The 17,751-nt window shown below is 44.0% G+C and overlaps 2 protein-coding genes across 5 annotated transcripts in view; one reads left to right on the top strand and one right to left on the bottom strand.

Moving 5' to 3' along the window:
• The window catches only part of DNM1L (dynamin 1 like), a 51,856-nt gene extending 45,985 nt beyond the window's left edge, over positions 1-5,871 (top strand). For all 4 annotated transcript variants that reach the window (XM_078376268.1, XM_078376269.1, XM_078376270.1 and 1 more), the window contains 2 exons: positions 717-876; positions 2,987-5,871. In XM_078376268.1, coding sequence (XP_078232394.1) covers positions 717-876; positions 2,987-3,043 — 217 coding nt within the window. In that variant the 3' untranslated portion in view covers positions 3,044-5,871. The remainder of the gene's footprint in view (positions 1-716; positions 877-2,986) is intronic.
• Positions 5,872-10,482: 4,611 nt separating this feature from the next.
• On the bottom strand, positions 10,483-15,610 carry YARS2 (tyrosyl-tRNA synthetase 2). Its single transcript, XM_020792198.3, has 5 exons — positions 14,769-15,610; positions 14,119-14,286; positions 12,612-12,767; positions 12,246-12,416; positions 10,483-10,969 (listed from the first exon to the last, which is right to left on the bottom strand). Exons 1-5 carry the CDS (start codon positions 15,584-15,586, stop codon positions 10,798-10,800), a joined length of 1,485 nt encoding a protein of 494 aa, XP_020647857.3. The 5' UTR covers positions 15,587-15,610; the 3' UTR covers positions 10,483-10,797.
• Positions 15,611-17,751: the final 2,141 nt, after the last annotated feature.

The raw sequence follows: 17,751 nt of genomic DNA, 5'->3' as shown, positions 1-17,751 counted from the left end.
CTTTGCCAGATACAAACACTGCTGTGACAGCTACAGTGGTGCCTCGCTTAACAATGTTCCAGAAAAATCGCCTTTAAGCGAAAACATCGTAAAACGAAATTAAAAACCCCATTGAAACGCATTGAAACCCGTTCAATGGGGTAAAAGTTCACAGTCCTGCGAAGATCCTCCATACGACGGCCATTTTCGCTGCCTATATAGCGAGGAATCCGTCCCTAAACACAGCAGGGAGCCATTTTAAGCACCCGGTGGCCATTTTGAAAACCCGACGATCAGCTGTTTTGATCGTCATAATGTGAGGAATCGGTTCCCGAAGCAGAGAACCGATCTTCACAAAGCAGAAAAAAACCCATTTAGACCATCGTTTTGCGATTGCGATCAGAAAAAGGTTGTCGTACAGCGATTTTGTCGTAATGTGGGGCAATCGTTAAGCGAGGCACCACTTTATTAGGCTGTAGAAATATATTTTACCATTTTTAAAAAGAAACTAAAACCTTTGCCTCCCTTCAGTTCTTCAGCAGCTGGCCAGCATCCTGTTACATACATATGCCAGCATAAGTCAAATAGTGAATTGCTGCTAGTTGTGTGGTAGATGCCAGTATTCCTTGTCATGCAACTGTATATAAGGAATACCAGCCGAAACTAGTGGTAATTCACTGTTTTATATATTTTTGAGTCTTACACAATGCACTTGAAATATTGGTGCTTGCTTGCAGTGTGCCAAAAGCAGTGATGCATTTTCTGGTGAACCACGTGAAGGATACACTTCAAAGTGAGCTAGTGGGACAGTTGTACAAATCCTTATTGCTGGATGACCTCCTGACTGAATCAGAGGACATGGCTCAGCGCAGGAAGGAGGCAGCTGACATGTTACAGGTACTGCAGATCCTTTTTTCTAATTTTAGAAAAAACTATAGAGCTAAATCCAGTTTTTAGTTCTAGCCAGAATATACTTGCTGGATGAATGAGACCGCCCTAGTTGAGAGTTAACAGAATTTGAATATAAATTATTTGTAAAATGTAAGGAAAAAATGAAAGATGTTTGCATTTTGTGATATATTGTGAGGGTTCATTAGTGAGCACCATTGGAATGTTCCATTTCTCAGTAATTACATCAGTCGTGGAGTGCTTTCTCAACCATGGAACATTTATTTCGTTGTAAAAGGTAAAGGTTTCCCTTGACAATTTTTGTCCAGTCGTGTTTGACTCTAGGGGGCGGTGCTCATCCCCGTTTCCAAGCCATAGAGCCAGTGTTTTGTCCGAAGACAATCTTCCGTGGTCACATGGCCAGTGCGACTTAGAAACGGAACACTGTTACCTTCCCACCGAGGTGGTCCCTATTTATCTACTTGCATTTGCATACTTTCGAACCGCTAGGTTGGCAGGAGCTGGAACAAGCGACGGGCACTCACTCCGTCGCGTGGATTCGATCTTACGACTGCTGGTCTTCTGACCCTGCAGCACAGGCTTCTGCTGTTTAGCCCGCAGCGCCACCACGTTGACAAATAAACCAGTGTCTAAACTCAAGAGTCTTTGTCTCCTTTCACCAATGGGGGTAGACAGGGGCTTCCAATTGTCCATAACAAAAGGGTTCCTGTAACTGGAGTTCCAAGGTCCATGCTGGTCTGGCAGGGTCCATTCTCTTAACATGGTGGTCAGTGGTACTGACAACAAGGGCACAGCCACGTCTCCAAGTAGATCCTCCCTCTTGGGACTCCCTTGCCGATCCAATGTCTCCCAGACCCTTTCAACTCCTCCATCCTCTTCATCTCCAGAACTCGCCATTCAGTTCTCCTACGTCTTTCTTCCTCTTTCTCTCTCTACTCCTCCTGCGCCACTCTCTCGCTTCTGCTTCACCCCAGTATGAAGGTTGGTCAGGAACAGTGGCTCTCTTTCTATAATCAGCTTCCTCTCTTGGTACTGTCAGCCTTTTCCATCTTTTGGTCCACGGATCTCGTGGTAATGTCTCCTCTCTCCTTATTACCTCTCCTTCGCCTACTTCTATCTCCTCCCTTTTTCTACCAGTCTTTCCCACCTTTTCTGACTGCTCTTCCTGTATTCCTGTCCCCCTCATACATTGGACCAATGACTCCTCCTCAGCCTTCTCTGTAGGCTCACTAAGGTCTTGGTCATCTGCGCTTCACTCTGCCCCTTAACAGAGGATGGACGGCACTCCAGCGAGTGATGGTTCTGACTCACCTCCTGCCTCGCATGTTTTTTCAAACATCTATTTTCAGACTGTAACACTCGGTGTTCCTGAGATAGAGACTATTTAGTATAACCAAAATTTAAGACATAGCCAATAACTGGGTCACAGAGGCCTAATTTATTTACTTTATTTTATAAGGGGTTGTGCCAGTCCTTTTTCACACATAGAAAATAGGTTTTGTGTAACAAACTGTGCTTTTGTTTTCTGGGACAAAGGATTAGAGATGGGGGTATTTGTAGATGAATATCCCTGCATAGCTGGACTTAACGACTGTCCACTCATGCATCTGGCAGCCCTGCTCAGCTGGCCACTCCAGGCAGGGGGAGGGAGGACGAGTCTCCCTGCAAGGCTGCCAAGTGGCTAGATGAGTGGAAAGAGAGCTGCACTCTGGGAGCAATTAGAAGGCTGACCAAGGCTGCTGCTGGACAACCAAGAGGACTCTTCTTAAATCCAGCCGTGCAGAAGTATTTGTATTCGTATACAAATACCCCCATCTTAACAGGACATCCCACACTATGTTATGTATTGTGATAAAAATGTCTGTTACTAGTTATGACTGAATACAAAGTTGAGCTCAAGTGCCTCGACACCACTGCTGTCATTTAAAATAATTTAAAATAGTGCTGTGCAACTGTTGGGGTGGGTGGGGGAACCCTATATGCAGGTGTTAATTGGAAGGACTGTCATATGAGGACTCACAGGCATTTGGTCTCTGCCTATGGCTTGACTTAACAAGCAGAACAATAAAGCTACATTATTTCTCTGTCCCTTCCACAGGCCTTGCAACGAGCCAGTCAGATTATTGCTGAGATTCGAGAGACACACCTTTGGTGATGGCTTTTTTTTGCTGGATGAAGAAACAGATGACTTGAAAACTGCTAGGCGTTATATACTCATGAACTCTTTAAGTGTACTGCAGTATGTATACATCTGTTCATGCAAAGACTTTTGGTTTGGCTTTTTACACAGAGGTATGCTGTACTTTGCAAAACAAGTCATATTTAATCAATATTTTCCCCACCAGTTTCCTGGTACAAAGAAGAACTCCTGTGAGGAACTGGATTGAAGTGAAAGTGGGAAAGAACCATGTTAAAAGTTCCAGTGCCTGGCTTGCTAAATGAGTTGCCTGTGGATAGGATGACCAGTGTAGTATTGTGATGTAGCTTTTTCAGCTGCTTTTGCAATATTAATTTATCAGCAATGAAGAAAGAACACGTTTTCTTTATTATTAATTAAACTGCATGCACTGAAGTCTCATGTGGATAAAATGGCACAATAGAATTACTGCCTTCATAACTTGTGTAATGTGTGGCCTCATGTTTTAGAACTTTAAAAGAATTACTTCAATAGCTTCCAAACTACAGTGGCATTTTTTTCCTTTAGCTAGATAAATCTGATGTATTTTAAACGATGGGACTCATTAAGAGACAGTGTCAGCCAAAGAACAATCAAAGTTGGCAAATATGTGTAACTCTCTCTCCTAGCCAGGACCAAGATGCCGGGACCAGCCACTGAAGAGTTCCAGGCTTAAAATTTATCAGCATTAACAGATACAACAACTGATTGTATTTCACTAAAGTAACTGTAGAAACAGTAAAGCAACAATGGTCAACTTGTAGCCCTTCAGATGTTGGATGGAAAGTCCTCATCCATGGAGCTAGCTAGGGCTGATGGAAGTTGCAGTCTAACAATATTTAGAAGGCTCATACGTTTTGCCCACCCTTGTAGTAAAGAATGTTTAAGAACTACTAAAGTAGAAGAAGCTGGCTGTTGGGTTAATGTGGATTGTCCCACAATCCTTCTATGTCCAGATTTCTTTTCTCTTCTTTGCCCTAGGTCAGCGTGAACCTAACTGCTTGACAAACTCAAGACCAATAACACACTGGTTTCTTGAGGATTCTGTTGAAAGCACACTAGGTTTCTTCACAGATAACACCATGCATGAAAAAGTTGTACTGTCAGGTCTGAAATAAATGTATTTAGCTCAGTTTGATTTACTAGAACACATAATGTCCACCTCAGCCTTTGTACTTGTGGAGTTCAAACATGATGTATAGGATTCTGTCCACTCAGTCCTTATGCAGCAGACTTTAAAAAGCAATTGGATATTCTGAAACACATGATGACAGAGAGATATGGTATTTCCTGAGAATATTTCATACTGGTTTGAAACATATTTTCCTTATTATGTTACAGTGGAATTTATTTTATTGCTTTAACATTTTTCTATAGTCTGACCTACGAAAACCTCATAGCTAGAGCCAACGTCCCATACAGAAAAATAAAGCTATGTTTAAAGATCACTTCTGAGGCTTTGGCAAATCTGTGGGGCAAGATAACTACCAAACAAACAAAATCTTTGTGACAAATATCCATCACCTTATGTACAACCCTCATGATTTTAAATTTTATCTTCCTTCCTTCCCCTTAATATAAATGGCTGAAAGATGTCTTCATCACCTGCATCTACCATATCGTAGTTTGTTATACTGTACCAGGAAATACACTTTTGGCTGGAGAGCCCAACTGCTATCTGTTAACTGTTCATGAGGTACATGCAAACCATGGTGCTAATATTTGATTATGCTTTAATCACTCTACCAAAGAGGAACCTTTTGAAGTCTGCTAATTTTTATGCTTAGAAGTCCTACAAGTACAAATCCAGCATTTTGCTGAAGACTTATGTGTGTTGGAAGTAATTTCCACTTCAGAAATTTGGTTTGCTTCACAAAACTCTGTTGCAGCTGAGTAAAACACAGAATAAATTTATAAACTCTTCTGAAGAGAAAAAGATGAAAAGTGGATTAAATATATAAAGAGCTCAAATTACTTTACTCAATCTTCCTCAGTATAATTTGCCCACCTCTGTAAATGATTCTGCTATTTATCAATTTTTAAAAAGGATCTGTGTATATGCACTTCCTGGAATTCAAATGTTTTCAACCGTTTATCCAAATTACGGTAATCATTTTAGGAGAGGTTTGCTATCTTTATTCCAGTGCCAGTAATCATGCATAAATGTTTAAGCTTAAAACTGAGTGGAGGATATGGAGTCAACAAGTGGCACTGTCTTTCTCCAGTTTGGAAATGATATGTGCTGAACAGGGATTATGAAGCACATAAGAAACTTCAAGGGCCAAGTTTAGTGTGATCATGTCTCAGAGTAGCACACATTAGAAAATGAAAATCTCAGGCTCGGACAGGTTCCTCAAATTGCTGTGGAACTTCCAAGGGGCTGGATTCAAATTTATATAATTGCAGACAGCGTGTGGATACTCCCAGCAGCTAAGAATAAACTTTACATGGCACCTCTGCAGGAGAAGGAAAGCAGGTTTTTAAAAAGTTTAATGCTGTATAAATGTTTCACATTTTGGGGGTCACAAGCGTGTGGCTTAATTTACAGTACTGTTTCTTCCTGTTATTACTAGATTTTTGCATCTAAGGCTTCGTGACTACCAAAGGCATTTATCTTTGCCATTATTTTTTAAATTGCTATTTACTGCAGTTTCCAATACCGTAAACCTGTCGAGGAGGCAGACTTTTAGCTTATACAAATGGAAGATTAAGAAATTTCTGACAACAGTACCTTCTGTAATTTTGTAAATAAAGCTGATTGTTTTAAGGTCACACAATTTTACATCAATAAACCATCTTTTAAAGTATTATTAGTTTTAAACTTCACTTATTGAGGCAACCATAAAAAATGTGCATAAAATACAAGGCCACAACTCCATTTATATAAGAGAATTTCAGAAGCTATAAAGTCAACTATTTGCATAAATATAGCGATCATAGATTTTATTCAAGTGTTTAATTTTTAACCTTTAAATTATACTTGTACATGTCTAGCAGAACTCTTCAGAATAAGATTCTGCAAATACATTAATTCTATGTTTCACTGTCTTCTTATTTTAAATGACAGGACAATCTTACACAGCACTTGTTGGTAGTGTGCTGATGAAATGAATTAAGAAATTTAAAGAGAGGAAAAAAGCTTACAAAACTCTGTGATGACTCCAAATCTGATTATTTGTTCTTGTTGCTGTGCTTTCCAGCTGTAATGGGCCTAGTGAAAACATCTAAGCCTTTTGCAAAAGCAATAATTCCAACATAGCAGAACACCCCAGCATCTTTAAAACTTTTCCTTAATGGTAGTGTTATCACTGGCATCTGAGACCAGACCAAGCCAACTGATTTGCAAAGCCAGTGGGCAACATTTATTTATTTATTTATTTATTCAATTTATATGCCGCCCAAACTACCCAGAGGTCTCTGGGCGGCTTACAATAATTAAAATTCAATATAGCAAAAGATAAAATAATTAAAATACAATTAAAATACAATTAAAATTGCCATCAGACCCACAGCTAATATAATTTCAATTAAAAGCCTTCTGGAACAGGAAGGTTTTGACCTGGCGCCGAAATGTCATCAGCGTCGGCGCCAGACGAATCTCAGTCGGGAGGGCATTCCATAGTCTGGGGGCAGCTGCCGAAAAGGCCCTTTGTCTGCAAGCCGTCCCTCTTACCTCCTTAAGGGACGGCTCTTTCAAAAGGGCCCCCTGGCTAGATCTTAACTGCCGGGTAGGTTCATATGGAAGGAGGCGGTCCTTCAGGTATCCAGGGCCCAAGCCGTTTAGGGCTTTATATGTCAAAACAAGCACTTTGAATTGGGCCCGGGCAGCAACTGGTAGCCAATGTAACTTATACAGAATCGGCTTGATATGTTCCGTGGCAGCTGCACCACTCACCAGCCGCGCAGCTCGATTCTGGACCAGTTGCAATCGCCGGACCGTCTTCAAAGGCAGCCCCACGTAAAGCGCATTGCAGTAATCTATGCGGGATGTTACCAGTGCATGTGTGACTGTCATGAGACTCTGCTCGTCCAGGTAGGGCCGTAGCTGGTATAATTTCCGCAGCTGAAGGAAGGCGCCCCTGGCCACCGAGTCCACCTGGGCTTCCAGTGTTAGACTGGGGTCCAGGAGCACCCCCAAGCTGCGGACCCTGTCCCTTAGGGGGAGTGTAACCCCATTCAGGGCGGGGAAATGGCCCTCCAGCCTGTCCGGCGAAGCACCCACTAACAGCACTTCCGTCTTGTCTGGATTGAGTTTCAATTTATTAACCCTCATCCAGTCCATTATCAGGTCCAGACACGAGTTCAGCACAGAAACTGCCTCACCTGGATTGGTGGAAAACGAGAGGTAGAGCTGAGTATCGTCAGCATATTGCTGACTCCTCAGCCCAAACCTCCTGATGACCTCTCCCAGCGGTTTCATGTAGATGTTGAACAGCATGGGGGACAGTATTGAGCCCTGAGGAACCCCATGACATAACTGCCATGGGGCAGAGCAACTGTCCCCCAGCACCACCCTCTGGACACGGTCAGCCAGGAAGGAGCGGAACCACTGTAAAACAGTGCCCCCAACTCCCAACCCAGCCAGCCTATCCAGAAGGACACCATGGTCGATGGTGTCGAAAGCCGCTGAGAGGTCCAGGAGTATCAACAGGGTCACACTCCCCCTGTCTCTCTCCCGGCAAAGGTCATCGTACAGGGCGACCAAGGCAGTCTCTGTACCAAAACCCGGCCTGAAACCCGATTGAAATGGATCCAGAAAATCCGTTTCATCCAGCAGCGCCTGGAGTTGCCCGGCCACAACCCGCTCCAACACCTTGCCCAAATAAGGGAGGTTTGCCACTGGTCGGTAGTTGACCACCAGCCTTGGGTCCAGGTTAGGCTTTTTAAGGAGTGGTCGAATCACCGCCTCTTTCAAGGCGGTAGGGACCACTCCCTCTCTCAGAGAGGCATTCACGGCCTCCTGGACCCAGGTGCGAACCCCCCTGGCTGATCTTCCAATTAGCCAGGATGGGCAAGGGTCGAGTGGAGTGGTGGTAGAACGGACAGATCCAAGCACCCTGTCCACATCATCAGGTCTCAACAATTGAAACTCATCCATTAATACTGGACCTAAGCACGGCGCACTGGACACATCCTCTGATTCTGCAGTAACTGTGGAGTCCAACCCACTGCGAATCTGAGCGATTTTTCCCTCAAAATGTATAGCAAACTCATCACAGCGAGCTGATGAGCAGTCCGGGACCTCCACCGGATTTCCCGGTTGAAGAAGATCCCGGACCACCCGAAACAGCTCTGCTGGACGACATTCTGAGGAAGCAATACGGCTGGAGAAATATTGCCGTTTCGCCAGCCGTATTGCCACGAAATAGGCCCGATAATGGGCTCTAAGTCGTGTTCGATCGGACTCCCAGCGGGATTTCCTCCACCTGCGCTCCAGCCGTCTCCCCTCTCGCTTCATCGCCCGCAGTTCAGGAGTATACCAAGGAGCTGTCTGGGCTCGGCGAGCAGGGAGAGGACGCTTAGGCGCAATCGTGTCAACTGCCCGGGTCATCTCCCTATTCCATAGGGTGACCTGAGCTTCGACAGGAGCGCCGACCATATCAGACGGATAATCCCCCAGAGCATTCAGGAATCCATCTGGATCCATTAGTCTCCAAGGGCGGATCATCTTAATAGATCCCCCACCCTTGCAGAGGGAAGAAGACGCTAATAGACTGAACTTGACCAGGAAGTGGTCTGACCATGACAATGGGGTCACGACCAGCCCCTCCACATCCAAACCACCATCTTCCAGTCCCGTTGAGAAAACCAGGTCCAAGGTGTGGCCCTTCTCATGCGTCGGACCGATGACACATTGAGACAGCCCCATGGTTGTCATGGTGGCCATGAAGTCCTGAGCCGCCCCAGTCAAGGCAGCCTCAGCATGGATGTTGAAGTCCCCCAGCACCAACAGCCTGGGAGTCCTCAACATCAGGTCCGAGACTACCTCTGTCAGCTCAGGCAGGGAGACTGTTGGTACGCAGCAGGGTGGGCGGTACACCAACAGAATCCCTAACCTGTCTCGCGAGCCCAACACACAATACAGGCCCTCGAGACCTCCTCTCAAAGGGACAGGAAGCCTGGTCAAGGAGATAGAACTCCTATAGACTATAGCAACTCCCCCTCCACGACCCTCTGAGCGACCCTGGTGCTGGACTGAGTACCCAGGCGGACATAGCTGGGAGAGGGGAACACCACCCTCCTCTCCCACCCAGGTCTCAGTAATGCACACCAGGTCAGACCCCTCATCCAGAATTACATCATGGATGAGGGCAGTTTTATTTTGTACTGACCTGGCGTTCATCAACAGCACCGTGTGGCTCGAGGGTTTGCTGATATGGTCGCCTGATACCATCTGGTTGGGGGTAGAACTAGAAGAGGGGATAGATGTAAGATATCTAACCTCTCTTCTCCTACGCGGGCATGTCCTACCCCCACCGCCATTCCTTCCCCTACCCAGCACCACCTCAATGGCTGCCCCCTCCAACACCCTCCCCCCTTCCTGTTCCATTAGATCCACTGTGGGTCTCTTCTTCATTGATGGCAATTAATAACAATTTAAAAACATTTAAAACATATATAAAATAAAACTTTTCTAAAGCCCCTTCTCTCCCTCCCAGCCATGTAGCTCATGTTGAGAGGGGGATGAGGCAGCCGGGAGCAGCAGGGCCTGATCCTGCCAGCACAGGGGAAGGTTGAGCCAGCTCCCTTGAGAAAGGGCTGGCATCCAACAGGGGCCCGACCACAGTTCCACTGCCTCTCACCCAGTGGGCTGTGGCCAGCAGATGGTCTCTTGTTCCCTCTGTCAGCAGGCACGCTCGTCTGGTCAGGTCCCAACATGTAGCCCTTCAAAGGTTGCTACACACCACCTCTCCACATCCATAGCCAGAATAGGCAATTACGGGGAATGATAGCTGTTCTAGTCCAAAAGCATCCGGAGAGCTTCAAGTTGTGCACTCCAGTTCAAAAGCTTGACTGTGCCAGTATGCAGATCTTGTCTACCTCTCATAATTAACCCTTGACCATTTAATCTGAAGAGGGATGAATTCAAACGGATTACACTAAGTGCAAAACAAAAGGAGTTCTCTGTACAACACTAAAAATAGTGTACTTTTACTGTATTTCCATTAGTGCAAGAGTAAATTAGTCTGTAAATATCATGCTTCAGTCCCAGTGACTGTTAGGTCAGTACTCTGCTTCTGTCCACAAACTAGGCTTTCAGGCCTGATCCATGGTGTACATACAATATTCCCCCATTTTTCACCATCAGCTGAATATTTTTAGTATAAATATGAAGATAAAAACCCTATGAAATAAACGGTAAGGAAGATAAGAAGCACAGTGCATTCTTACATTAATTCAGAAACAATTGTGAGTACAGTAATTGTAGAGGTTTATTTGGCTGTTTTTATTGCAGACATATATTCTATGACCAGTATCAGAAAAAACAAATTATTCAATCCAATCTTTGGATAGTATCTAAACAGTATCAGTTTTTCTATGTGTCATGATTGAAGACAAATACTCCAACCTCCGGACGATCCTACAGTAACTCTCACACAGTGAGAAAAGGCTAGTTACACCACAAGAATGTCATTATTCTTGTGAGTTAAATTACAAATTAGTTATATGCTTTGTTGAAGTCCTTGCAAAAATGTGCAGTTTCATAACATACCTGAAAAAAGTTAACTTTTTCACTCTGTGTGTGACAGCTGAAGCCATTTCACAACGTAATAATTTCTCTTTCCAATCCGAAGGAGGGATAATCCATTACTGAGAATATGTTGTCCAAGAACAAGAACGGCATCAGGATTTGTAACTTGAACATGATTTACAGAAACTCCACCATTTGTTATGGTTTCATACCTTGAAAAGAAATTGTCGTCAGATGTAATCAGCAGAGAGTTAAGAAATATGCTTCTGAGACAATTACCAAATTAGAGCAGCCTCCCCAACCTGATATTGTCCAAATGGACTTGAATTACAAATCCCAGCATGCTGAATAGATGAGAAAACTTGCAATCTGTGTAACTGGAAAGCACCAAATTGGAGAAGGTTGTGCTAAATGCTAGACAAAGACTTGCAGATTGAAAGACGGCTGGATGGCTCTCATGAGTTTTTACTAGGGCCCAAAGTTTCATAGGCATAGAAAATACTACAGCGGTGTTTTATACCAAATAGCCACCAAACTGATTTAGAAAAGTATGTTCTTTCCGTAGCTACCCCTATTACTCAAGGTGGCAGTTATGCTGATGTACAATGAATAAGCACTACAGAATGTGTCTGTTTGTGATACCTCCCCACCTCTGGAGAAGAAATCAAAAAGCACTATTACTTTAGATGCCATTTTAATCCTGGAAATCAGAAACTGAAGACATTACAACTGATAACTGTCTAGCCCAAAATAAAAGAAACTTAGTCAAGATATATTTGCGAAGGCTTTCAAAAAGGCACTCCCAAAGCCAACTACACCAGAGCGCAGAGTGCTGTCCTCTGAAGATGCAGGCCACAGAGACTGGCGAAATGTTAGGAAGAACAACCTTCAGAACACGGCCAAAGAGCCCAAAAAAACCCACAACAACCAGTAGTCAAGATACTTGTCTTGCACAAACATGAAGTGCAACATGATCCTTTGGTATCTCTGCGCATAGGCAGAACCTTTTTTTACAGGTTTTGCATCCACGTAAGATCATGCATTCTTCATATCAGCATGACATAGTTAGTCTTCTATATATAGTAAAGTTTAGCCTCTTAGAAGCACTCATTTTTGCAGGTAATTTTCTGTGTCTTTTTCTAATAGAAACAAAAAAGGTATCAACACTACTAGGGAATTTTTTTGGACATATGTTTAATGTTGCAGTTTTGGTTTTCAATCGACATGATCTCTGCAGCACTTTTTTTTCTTTTACACATTTTGGATCAAGGACTATTAATGCCTCATCTAAAAATTCAGAACATTGCTCCTGAAAAATTTGGAACTTGGTGGCCTAGATCACATATATCAGAACATTGGTTTCCTTTAAAAAAAAAAATTACACTGTAGCTTTCATTTGTGAATGAGGAAATCCACAGGTGTACCATATCAAAAAATGTAGCATGAAAAAACCAAAAGTTTGCTCTAGCAATGTAGATGCATGCTTACCCTATTGACCCATCTGCAATAGCATTAGCTTTCCGACATAAATCAAGTACTGTCATCCCAGGCTCCAGAAGCAACTCAACATACGGTGCTTCACGAAAGAGTTCCTGTAGCTCTTGGTCAGACATGCCCTCCAGTGCTCCCACATCATTTGAATACAGCACCTTTGTGCACCTAGGTTAAAAATAATCAACATTTACACTATGATCAAGATTTGAGGTGAAAGTCCTGCTTTTCATGATTTAGGCAAAAACATTTTCACTTAATTATCTTTACTTGATATTTGTGAAGCTAACTGTTTCATATCTTTTTGTATCAACAGAAGTTTGGTCCAACAGATAGTATATTAGCCATTTGATTTCTCTTTACCTCTTAGCAGATTCCAGACCTTCCTTGCCATGAACTAACTTAGTTACTTCAGCAGCAAGGCGCTTCTGTGCTCCCCGTAGCTCGCGCTCTTCAGCATGCTTTTTCATAATACAACTGATTTCCGGAAGAGGGAGGAAAGTGAAAAGCTTCAGATACCTTGGAGGAAGATAATGACATTTCATTTCAGTATAAAGCAATATTTATTTATTTAAAATATTTTTACCCTGCTTTTTTCCTTCAAAAGGACCCAAGGCAGCTTATATCATTAAAAGACAATATTTAAAGCTAAGAACAATATGCATAAAAAGGCAGCTTAAAATATTAAAACTAAAACAATAATTATACAATTATTTAAACGGAACAAATAGTAATCTGAGAGATGGTAAACACAAGCAGCACTAAACAACCAATCCGAGCAGTAATGCATAGCAATCCATCTAAAAGACACACTCATGTAGTCAGTAATTGAGGGAAAGATGGCCTGAGGAGAAAGGTCTTTGCCTGCTTGCGAAAGGACAGCAAAGACGGAGCCAGCCTGGTCTCCTGTGGGAGGGAGCTCCAATGTGTGGGAGCAGCAACAGAGACGGCTCTCTCCCGTGTCCCCATCAGACACACCTCTGAAAGTGGCAGTACCAAGAGAAAGGTCTCTCCTGATTATTTTAACACTTGAGCAGGCTCATAATGGGAGACACTTACACTTGTTTGCAGTCCTCAGTATCTCTTGTTTTATGTTAGGTACATTTTAGAAAATTTAACTAATCCAAATTTGTGAAAGGGATTAACTAAACAATTTTTTTAAATTTTTCTGTCTTGTCCAAAAGCTGATCTAAGACATGCTGCATTAGTAGTAAGTACTTAAGCAGCGATAGGACGTCATATGGAAGAATACTTTGTGAAGTAAATTCAGAGCTAGTAAGAGCCACAGGAGAATCTCAAAGCATTTGGAAATTCCTGGAAACTCTTAGGTAAGAAGTGCATAACACACTTTACATAGAAAACATAGGAAACATTATTGTTTGAAATTATTTCCTGGCAAATTCAAAACCTATGAAACATTTTAAGTGCTGCATTAATTTGTTCTAACATTTTAATTTATTGGAGTGTTTGGCTGGTTAATTACAGCCAATATGTTCTACTGGAAGTCTGACATTTTCTTCAAACCTTCACCTACTTCTCACAATTCTTTCAAGACACCCTAGGTGAATTTAAGCAAACTTGTGCCAACTCAAGTTTTTTTAGTGTATGCTTCAGGGCTGAGCAAGGACTTGAATTTTATCTCCTCAGTCCTAAACTGATACATTAACCTAGCTTTCTGATGCTCTCCAAATGCTAGAAACTGCAATTCCCACTTATCTCCAGCCTGCATAACTATGGCCAGGAATAATGAAACAGGTAAAGAGTACCAGTTGGCAAAGTCTTCACTAACCACTATACTATGCTCACCACAGTGTTATTTTGTTCTTAGCGTAGGTTTCTAGAACACCAACACAGAAAGTGCTATACTTGCCTTTCCACAGTTTTATCTGGTTGTCTTACAAAAAACTGGTATAGTTCAAAGGGAGAAGTCCTATTTCTGTTAAGCCAAACAGCATTGCCAGCAGATTTTCCAAGTTTATCTCCGGTAGTATTCGTAATAAGAGGCACGGTTATTCCAAACACATCATCACCTGTTACTCTGAACAAAGCAAGTGTTAAAGTTGTATTACATGTCAACAGAACAGAGATGTATACATCAGTAGAAGCTCAGCAGCCTACATGCTTCTATGAAAGAACTTTTCAGCATCACGTTCTCTTTTAGAAACAGGGCCCCTTTACAACCCCTTTTTTTAAAAAATTCCAATTCTCAGATTAAAATTACACCTGCAAACACTAGTTTAAAAAAAATACAAAGAGCAAAAAATAAATCTTCTTGCCACAAATAAACAGTGTGAAGGACTGACACTTCCTCCCATAGTCTCAAGCCTTCTTTTGAACACCCACCTGCAGAATGGCACCCACCCACACATTCCTTTTTTTTAAAAAAAGCAACCAACGCCTTCACATCCTCACAACAACCCTGTGAGGTAGAGGAAGCCGAAGGCGGCCCAGCGAGTTTGCGAACCCGGCGGGGCTTGGCCTCCCGAGCCGCCCCCTTTTTTTTCTTTCTCCCTCCCTTACCGGGAGACCAGCTGGTATCCGGACATGATGTTCCCGACCTGGTCGGCTCCTCCCAGCTGGACGAGGCAGCCGTGGTGCCGGCGGAGGTGCAGGAAGTCGTAGGCCTGGAGGGCCGGGTAGAGGAACTCGGCCAGGCTCATCCCCTCCGGGCTGCTCAGGCGGTCCTTGCACGCCTGCCGGCTCAGCAACGTGCTCATGCGGAGGTGCGGGCCGACCCCGCAGAGGAAGCTCACCACGGGCTCCCGCTCCAGCCAGCCGGCGTTGTCCAGGAAGGTGACCGGCCCCAGGCGCGGGTTGCTCGGCGGCCAGAAGAGCCGCCGGTGGTTCTCGAACAGCCCCTCCAGGGCCTCGCGCAGGGCCCGCGCGTGCTGGCGGACGCGCTCCTCCGGCAGCAGGGGGCGCGCTTTGGTGCGCCCGCTGGGGTCGCCCAGGCGAGCCGTGGCCCCGCCCACCAGGGCGATCACGTGGTGGCCCGCGCGCTGGAACTGCAACAAGCCCATGACCGTTAAGAGGTGCCCGACGTGAAGCGAGTCGGCGGTTGGGTCGAAGCCGCAATAGACGGTGACGGGCGGGCGGCCCGGCTGGAGCAGGTCGAGGAGCTGCTCCTCCGCTGCCTGAGGAGGGAACACCTCCTGGAACAGACCCCGCTCGCACTGAAGGGCCAAAAGGCCCTTGGCCGCCGGCTTCTCCTGGGGCTCGCTCTCCGGGCAGCGGTCATGCTGTTGCCGCGTTTTCTCGGCGGCCCAAAGTCGGGGGAAAGCCGCCCTCCCTTCTGTCAAAAGCCGGCTGCAGCCAGCTCGGAGTACGGGCGCCGCCATCTTGGTTCCCAGCAGGCACGTGGCCGCGGCCGCAAAGCATGCTGGGATTGGGTGGGGGAGTCGGAGGGCTCTGCCATGGCGAGGGCGGTGGGCGGGTGAGAATGGGAGGCGACGTCTCTCAGGACAACGGCTTTAATTGCCCCCACACTGAGGCCTAAATTGGATCAGGTTATGAGAATTAGAGGTGTCCAGGTTTCTGCTTATAGGCCATAACTCCCAGAATTCCCTGGGTGTCTCATTTGTCTGAGGGATTATAGCACGCCTGCACACCTCTGAGGGGCTGGGACGATTAAGTAATGTGACACACTGAATAACAAGGGATGCAGCAATTCAGACTTCTGCTTTAGGCATAGATGAAGAGCTAACCATCAGAAAAAGCAAGGAATTTTTTGAATGGATCTGCTCTCAAAGTACTTTGGCGACACTAGGCTTCATAGGTTGCCTTGTAATTTGCACACTATAGTACACTGTTTCCCCAGTTTCCTAGGATGTGTTGTTTAGGTTTGAGTTGTTTATTATTGTTGCTATTTTGGAAAATCAGGCAGTGAAGTTTTATTGGACAAGGATATCAGTTTGCCTTCATCTATATATCTGCCAGCAGACTATGGGTATGGTGGAGTTGAGTCAGAGCTCAGGCCTTCAAAGCCCCTGGGACTTTCTGATAAGCAGGGGCTATGGTGTCATCTGCCACTCCTTCAGACTTCACTCTGGGCATAGCTAGAAGAGAAGTGCATATTCCCAGTAGCTATATATTTATGCAGGCTATGCCTGTTGTAATCTTTGAGATTGATTTGCTCGAGTGTGGAAACAAAAGCAGCTAGACCTCATCAGTTGATAAGGTTCAGTTAAGCTGCCTGCAAATATGGATACTTTTTTCAGATTTGTCTTGGCTTAGATCTTCTAAGATAAAGTTGATCTGAGGGGGTTTATGAAAGGATAATACAGTATTTTCTGTCAACTCCTTACTGCAGTTGCCTGTGTGCTTGGAAACCTATCAAGAAGGGGGAAATGACCTGAACTGGGGTCCAGTTCAGGAGGTCATTTCCTAAACTGGAAATAAACAGTTTATCCTAAGCTGGACAGGGGTCAACCCAGTTTGGGTTAGTTGTCCTTTCTCATAACAGTTCCATATTCAAAATTGTTCAGGAGAGCCCCCAGACATCTGGAGAGACATTTCATGGGAATGATCAGTAGCAGGGTTGAGTAAAGGATGGAAAATTGTCCTTTGAGAACTTCCTTCAGGTGAATTAGCTGCAAGCCAGTGTAGTTAAGCTCAAGTAAATAAACATATTACATTAAATAAACGATTGCACCATACATTAAATAAATATATTTCAATTAAATAAATACTGACTATTATATTTGACTGATTGTGCAGAGTTGTTTCCATTTTCCAGGAGATGGCAGTATTGGATTTAACCTGTAATGCTCTGTGGTAAGCAGTCACACCTTTGTTTCAGATATTTGGTGAACTTTTAGGAAAGATTACAAGTAATTTAACACTAATATATCAATGTTTAATTACCATGCTATTGCCTTGGATAATCTGCAAGAACATGTGCCAAAGAAACAGAAGTTGGAGTGACACTATTGAACTAGACTATTTTCATTGACAATACATTTAGAAATGGAACTGTTACTAAATACTATTTCCCCATTTTCTTGGTAGTGAGGTGCTTTCCTACTGCATGGTGTTTTCATGTGTCTTGAGTATAAGCCAGATAGCAGAGCTAGTCTGGATTATACAGAAGGAGCAGTAAAGCAGAACTGCATTCCATCCACCTTTCCCCAGCTCATTATAGTTTATAGCGGTTTGATATGAATTTATTTTGCTGTTCAGTGTTGTTTTATTTTCAATTTGTTATGTGTACTTTAACATAAACTTGTTTATAATTGCAGAAAGGCCACATTTAACAAAACCAATTCATCACAAGTTTAGTTAAGAGCATGCCCACCAGTTGGAGCATGTAGCCTTTTTTGGCCCCAGGAGCCCTACAAGGCTCAGGTGTTGTCCCCCATGAATTTCTCTTTCCTTCGTGAGAAGGAGTGGTGAAACATATTTCTATTTCTTCCACCAATATGAAAGGAGTGAAATCTGTGGGGATATCAGATAGAGGGGAAGAAAAGGAGGTTGTTATTCCTCCCTTCCAGAGACTCTCATACAG

This window comes from Pogona vitticeps, chromosome 5, assembly GCF_051106095.1.
Source record: "Pogona vitticeps strain Pit_001003342236 chromosome 5, PviZW2.1, whole genome shotgun sequence".
NCBI classification, from domain to species: Eukaryota; Metazoa; Chordata; class Lepidosauria; order Squamata; family Agamidae; genus Pogona; species Pogona vitticeps.
Note: the sequence above shows the minus strand (reverse complement) of the source record. Positions and strands in the feature narration are given on the sequence as shown.

Bases quoted from the DNA above. Each gene is read 5' to 3' on its own strand.
- YARS2 (XM_020792198.3), bottom strand. From the start codon at position 15,586: ATGGCGGCGCCCGTACTCCGAGCTGGCTGCAGCCGGCTTTTGACAGAA. The intron at 14,287-14,768 runs GTAAGGGAGGGA...TGCTTTGTTCAG, and splicing joins GGATACCAGCTGGTCTCCCG to AGTAACAGGTGATGATGTGT. The intron at 12,417-12,611 runs GTAAAGAGAAAT...TTTTTAACCTAG, and splicing joins GGTCTGGAATCTGCTAAGAG to GTGCACAAAGGTGCTGTATT.